We start from the raw sequence: 6,207 nt of genomic DNA on the forward strand, positions 1-6,207 counted from the left end.
TTAATCTACAGATTTCCGAAAGCCTTTTTCTTACCGCATATATCAGTTTCAAAACACATCATTTCACAACACGTATCTCGAGGTTACGAAGAGAACAACGTAACAAAACATTTCTTTTCACAAAATGTCAGAATGTCAGAGTGTAAATCTTTCTTCACTCTTAAGGGATTTCTGTATGTTACTTTACTTACTGAAATGTTCTGTGTATTAAATCGAGTGGACATGAACGTTTGGCGTTTCCGAACAATGATTCTTATGGCTTGTTGTGTGACAGTCGCATGCATATGTCATCACAAAATACGCGAATTAAATCTTCATTAAATATCAATATCAGGGGTTTTGTTCTATATTCTTCGGTTATTCGACTTTCCCAAAAGTCGTTGTCATTTAGAGTTATTGCCCTTGCATTTAGCTCTTCAATTATAACGATAGCGCTTCCGGTGAGTAAATTGCCGTGACTTGACGTTACTGAAATGGGGAAGCAATACTGCTGCATATGTAAAAATCACCGGGGTAAACAACTCGGTTCCCGGACGATATCCCTCCATTCTGTCCCACTGAGGAAGGATTTAAGACAAGCATGGCTTCGCCGATTACGACTTGTGAGAAAAGATTTTTCTTTTAGTAAACACACTAGGGTGTGCTCTGATCATTTTGAGGGATTGGCGGGACCTTCCTCAGAGATCACCATACCATCACTTTTCCCGAACAAGAGTTTCAGCAGTAGTTCAGTAAGTTACTTTACATGTAAATGTCCTGTTTACAGTAGAATTGACAAATAACGAAATGATTTTGAAATATTTCCTATTTACTAGCATTTAGTTCGAGTTACAAAGCACCAGTTATGAACATAATTATGATAATTTTCAGTGTAGATTGGTTTGCAGGCAACCCATGGAAAATAGCAAACTACGATTTTATGCTTACCTGAAAAAAATCTGTTTAAATCAAATGAATTGAATCAAAATTTTCATTAGGTTTTATTATAGCGTGGTAGCTTAAAATAGTATGATAATCTTATCAGTGCTAAAAAAATCATAAAATTATTTCTGTTTTCTTTTTATTGTGAACATTGTTTTTTACTGTAACTATAATTTATATTGAGTTATTTTCATGAAGAGGACATTAATATTCATTGTCAGAATCTAACCAAGAAAAACACTAATTTGAACAGATAACTGATGGAACTGACATGGCTCTGACAGCTGTCAAAGAGGAAGATGGTGCAGCCAACACCAATGATGGTGAAGACAACCAAACAACCATTCATCAAAATGAAAGGTTTGTTGATGTAACCACTTTTATTTTGCTTATTATGACTTAACATTAACCAGTGTAAACTAGTAAACACAATTCTTTTTCTTTTCAATGCGATTTGTTCAAATTGGGTAAAAAGAACACATGTTGTTAAACATATTACCTTATTTAGCCTGTATTATCTCCTAATTCCATTTACTTGATCAACAGGTCTTTTGACAAGCTTTCTGTGTTCTTGCATGACTACTGTGGGCCCATACCAGAGAACACTATTTCATCACAAAGAAATGCATCCTGTCAGACTGCATCCGTACAGAAGTGTTCCACTTCTACTCAGACAGATGAAGGTTTCTTTCAAGCCATCTCTAGTCAGGGCAAGCCATCAGCACCACAGCAGACCAGTGCCTGTACACAAACAGACTTCACTCAGACTTGTGAGCAAAGTACACAGGTGTTGCTACCATCACTCACATTTGCAGATATAAAGACAGATCCTGAGCTAGTTAACTTTTACACAGGATTAGGAGATGGAAATACATTTTCATGTATTTTTGACGAATTGTCTGAAGCTTATGAGAGAGATTATCCATCATCAAAGTTTGGAAGACCAAACTCATTGTCACTAATAGATCAGTTTTTTATGTTATTGATGAGACTTCGACTTGGGCTTTTAGTTGTAGATATAGCTAACCGTTTCCATGTTTCCAGAACAACCTGTGCTCGGACAATTAACAGATGGATTGATCTCATGTACAAAAATCTGTCATTTCTGATTTCCTGGCCAAAACGAGACATTATTGATGCTACTATGCCAAAAGGATTCAAGGATATATACCCACAAACACGGGTTGTAATAGATTGCACAGAAATATTCATTGAGAAGCCTTATTCAGTAGCAAGACAATCACAGATGTATAGTCACTATAAAAGCCATATTACATTAAAAGGTTTAATTGGCATTACTCCTAATGGTGTAGTCAGTTTTGTGTCAGATTTATGGTCTGGAGCTATAAGTGACAGACAGATTACTATAGAATCAGGTATATTAAACTTGTGTGAGTTTGGAGATGCAGTAATGGCTGATAAAGGATTTCTAATATCTGACTTAACTACCCCTAAAGGATTACACTTAATCATCCCTCCATTAAAACGTAAAAGAAAGCAATTGACATTGGAAGAAATTCAGAAAACTAGACGAATTGCAAATTTGAGAATCCATGTAGAGAGACACATGGAAAGAGTAAAAAATTTCAGAATATTACAAGGTATCATTCCCATAACTATTTCCAATTCTGTGAACAAAATATGGAAAATCTGCAATGCATTGACAACATTACTACCACCTTTGTACCCCCATAACCAGGATTCTGATACAATTGATGTACATGTGTTTGATGAAAATGCTTGATTATTTGCAAGATAAGGTGTTTATTATGAATACTGGGATTATCATTGATAGTGTAATCAATCTAGTCTGAGATGATATTTTTCATTCCCAAGAAATGACTGAATGCTTGCTTTTCATGGGGTGGTGGGTAACCTAGAAGTTAAAGTGTTTTCTCGTCACGCCGAAGACCCCCCTGGTTTCGGGTCCCCACATGGGTAGCCCATTAATGGTGTTCCCTGCTGTGAATTTTGCTGGAATATTGCTAAAAGCTGTGTAAAACTAAACTCACTCATTTTTCTTAATGTTGGGATAACTGAACTCTTTCAGTAATAATAATCTATCTTATTTCCAAGAAGCTCATGTAAAAGTAACTTCTGATCATCTTTAATTATGTTAATTGTACAAATGACATATAGTTGTATTTACTGAAATGTTTTATTTATGTACAAATTGAGGCAGAACAATGTACAAGTGGTGCACATTATGACAAGTTTCATCATTCATAAACAATGTACAAATGTACGACCAAATATCATCAAAGGCCTTTAATAAAGGCTTTATACTCCAACAAATGTTAAAAGAAATAAATTCATACATCAATTTATATCATCAACTTTTCTTATCTTTTTGCAGCTTTATATTTGAAATAATGAAGATTTTCCATGTCCCTTTACGGTAATCACTGGAGTTATCCGCCCTTTGACTAAAAACTCAATTTTGTCACTGTTGATGTATGTTCTATTGACGATATATGTACTATTATGTAGTTCTGCATAATGTGAAATTCTAAAAATTCCGTTGGAACAATATATGAATATGAATATGAAAGTTGTTACATGATGATAATTATTACAATATCATGATTTGAGAATATTTTCAAATATTTTCAATCAGTAATAAGTCACTTGGTGTAATACTTGTGAAGATAATTAGTACAGTTTAAGTCCACGATGCACTCGTCTGGAGAAGAGTTCTGGCACAATTGCTGTCACATAAAAACGTTTCAGTTTTTGAAACATTTCCTCCCATTTCAATTTATCAAATGCAATTCTCTGAATTGAAATACCCTTCAGTGTCCAAACTACAAAGTCACACCATTCTCTCTGTGCAATAGCCATTTGACCTTGAACTTGAAAGTAATAGGGGTGATTTTCTTTAAGTTTCAAGTTCATATTTTCATCCAATTTGCAAAAGAAATCCGTTTGTGAAGCAGCCTCTTGTGGTTTAAGATCCCTGAGTGTCGAGGGACATTTGATCTCAAGTAGTCCATATGATGAACAGCACTTTTCACAGTCAACACAAGACACCAGGCCATCAGGACTAGCTCCCAAATAGGGATACTGTGGATTTACAATGAGTCCACACTGTGTTACCCTAACATTAGGATGGTCTTTAGTCATCCTGAGAACATATAGTTGTCGAGCAGCTGGCTCATGGGAAGTGCCCCATCTCGTATGAACTGATGAAAAATCTTTACCGTAACCCAGAACATGGTGGACAAGTCTATCTGGTTCAGTAGTGGATCTCCGTAGACAAACGCTGCCAAAATCAGAACTTGTTATCCTCTCTTTCCTTGCCTCCTTCCAATTCTCCTGCTTCTGTTGTCCCCTAGTAATGCTCTCAATAATTGTTGACTCTTCTTCAGTAACTTTGATAGTTTCAGCATAATTTTCAAACACATTCTGACAACTCTGAGAGGAAAGATCAACACTATCACAAAAGCAAAAGTCAACTGGTGGTGCATGTAACTGTGGAAGTCTTACATCATCCATCTGCCCTTCATCATTTACTACACCTGTTGTGACTACAAATCCACATTTCTTTTTGTTTTCATTACTTATTAATTTTTTCCTAAATCGGTCCACATTTATGCTTGTTTTGGGCATACCTGTATTGGGACACATATCACAGGGTTCATCAATATATGAAGACGTTACTGTGCAGTTAGTTTCTTCTCTTCTCCTCTTTAATACACTCCTTCTCCCACTTGACATTAGATGTAGGTCGTCGGCGGTCAAAGGAGCAAGCTTTCGATCGCGAGGGATCATCCATTTACATTTGGTAGAGGTACACGAGAGTTGTCCTGCTTCCTTCTTCTGTGATATATCCACCAAGGCATAGAGCAGAGCAGAGACATGGTTGCAGGCTTCTCCAGCTCTGTAAAAGAATAGTAATTAAGTTTGTGCTTTCAGTGTTTAGTTGACTCATATTACCCATCCTAGACATAAATCCATCAGTGAACACTAATAAGAAGAATATAATGTTAACTGCAAACCTTTAGACAATAATACACAATGAATAAACAGATTATCAGTACAAATTATTAGCATGTAATATGTTTCTCCTAATCAAGATCTAATTACAGTTATGTAATGCCATCCTTCATCAAGATATATATATTTAGATTTAAACGAAGGTGTAAAAAACAAAAAAACAAACAAAAACAAAAAACCACAACGAATTTATCTACTATCAGGGAACTGTAAAGTGATTCATGTTTATCTGAAATACTCTGAAAACTTACCCAGCTGCACAGGTACAGTAAGCAGAGTTGATATGGCCTGTTACTTTAGACAGGCAGACCCAGACGTGATGGTCAGGATTACTCTTCTTATCTGTTGTTGGTAGAGATGGTATAACTAAACATCTGACAAACAGATGGTCACAGTCGTCAGAGATACCGTGAACAGCTATGCTGTGGACGTGCCGGTCTTCATAAAATATCGCTGCCTTGAGTTGACGAATAGCTTTCATGGGTTTACTGTCCACAGTTCGATGGGTGCTCAATACCAGGTAATTGTATATGTCCCTCTCTGTGAATAATGGCAGCAACTCTAGATCATCGCTCCATCCAGTAATTAATGAAAGAGGATCAGGCATCTGATAACCACTCGGCGTACAAAGCTTTGATGTTATTGACAAAGAAATACCGAGGGTACCAGAAGCGTTAGATTGTCCAACCACAGAAGTATTTTTCTGTAATTTCAGTGCATGTGCACCTTTTGCACGAGCTATGAGTTGATCCTTAACTCCTGTTACCTTTTGGTTTCTGTCTCTTAAGTATGTTCTAAGTTCTTTCATGTTCATTGAATCAAAATTTACATCACTCGCAACAATGCTAACGTCACTTTTCTCCGCCATTTTGATGAAACTACTCACCGGAAGAAGACAACGTTCAGGGGAGATAATTCTAAAATATTATGTAAAGGGAGATAACAACACTTTTGGGAAAGTCGAATAGGACAGCGTTATCCGGATGGACTGCTGATAGCAGTATCATTCCTGCAAGCTACGCATGGCTTTAATGTTCGACCCTCTTTACTGCAAGGAATTCCTTAGGTAGTGGGGTGTAGTGCAGATGGAATGGCTGCCCTCCAGACAGCAACCCAATTGAGCATGCCTTGGATGAACTCGGTCGACGTGTGTACACACGTCACCCAGCACCTGTGGATCTCACATAGCTGTAGAAGAGGAATGAAATGCGATTCCGCAAGCTTTCTTCATGAACTTGATAAGAAGCATGAGAACAAGGTGCACAGTGTCTTGGACGCACGAGGAGGGTA

General features: G+C 36.9%; 2 protein-coding genes and 1 long non-coding RNA gene across 4 annotated transcripts in view; 2 read left to right on the forward strand and 1 right to left on the reverse strand.

The window, feature by feature from the left end:
• Nucleotides 1-4,897, forward strand: part of LOC124260549 — a 22,914-nt gene extending 18,017 nt beyond the window's left edge. Inside the window, exon 4 of the long non-coding RNA XR_006894120.1 lies at nucleotides 4,800-4,897. This is a non-coding gene — a long non-coding RNA (uncharacterized LOC124260549). The remainder of the gene's footprint in view (nucleotides 1-4,799) is intronic.
• Nucleotides 362-3,248, forward strand: LOC124260547. 2 transcript variants are annotated; one of them, XM_046694873.1, is made up of 3 exons: nucleotides 362-731; nucleotides 1,143-1,281; nucleotides 1,468-3,248. In XM_046694873.1, the coding sequence occupies exons 2-3, from the start codon at nucleotides 1,193-1,195 to the stop codon at nucleotides 2,663-2,665; spliced, it is 1,287 nt and encodes a 428-aa protein (XP_046550829.1). In that variant the 5' UTR covers nucleotides 362-731; nucleotides 1,143-1,192; the 3' UTR covers nucleotides 2,666-3,248. The 2 variants fall into 2 exon arrangements, with proteins under 2 accessions (XP_046550829.1, XP_046550828.1); XM_046694872.1 differs by having other exon boundaries at nucleotides 1,175-1,281.
• LOC124260546 lies at nucleotides 3,243-5,880 on the reverse strand. The gene is made up of 2 exons (XM_046694871.1): nucleotides 5,169-5,880; nucleotides 3,243-4,801 (listed from the first exon to the last, which is right to left on the reverse strand). Exons 1-2 carry the CDS (start codon nucleotides 5,783-5,785, stop codon nucleotides 3,574-3,576), a joined length of 1,845 nt encoding a protein of 614 aa, XP_046550827.1. The 5' UTR covers nucleotides 5,786-5,880; the 3' UTR covers nucleotides 3,243-3,573.
• Between the last annotated feature and the right edge of the window lie 327 nt (nucleotides 5,881-6,207).

This window comes from Haliotis rubra, unplaced genomic scaffold (assembly GCF_003918875.1).
Source record: "Haliotis rubra isolate DU_JTF1 unplaced genomic scaffold, ASM391887v1 Scf769, whole genome shotgun sequence".
NCBI classification, from domain to species: Eukaryota; Metazoa; Mollusca; class Gastropoda; order Lepetellida; family Haliotidae; genus Haliotis; species Haliotis rubra.

What these genes read in the sequence shown, in the direction of transcription:
- LOC124260546 (XM_046694871.1), bottom strand. Translation starts at nt 5,785, where the DNA reads ATGGCGGAGAAAAGTGACGTTAGCATTGTTGCGAGTGATGTAAATTTT. An exon ending in TACTGTACCTGTGCAGCTGG is followed by an intron (nt 4,802 to 5,168) that starts GTAAGTTTTCAG and finishes ATTCTTTTACAG; the next exon opens with AGCTGGAGAAGCCTGCAACC.
- LOC124260547 (XM_046694872.1), top strand. Translation starts at nt 474, where the DNA reads ATGGGGAAGCAATACTGCTGCATATGTAAAAATCACCGGGGTAAACAA. An exon ending in AGAGTTTCAGCAGTAGTTCA is followed by an intron (nt 732 to 1,174) that starts GTAAGTTACTTT and finishes TAATTTGAACAG; the next exon opens with ATAACTGATGGAACTGACAT. An exon ending in ACCATTCATCAAAATGAAAG is followed by an intron (nt 1,282 to 1,467) that starts GTTTGTTGATGT and finishes CTTGATCAACAG; the next exon opens with GTCTTTTGACAAGCTTTCTG.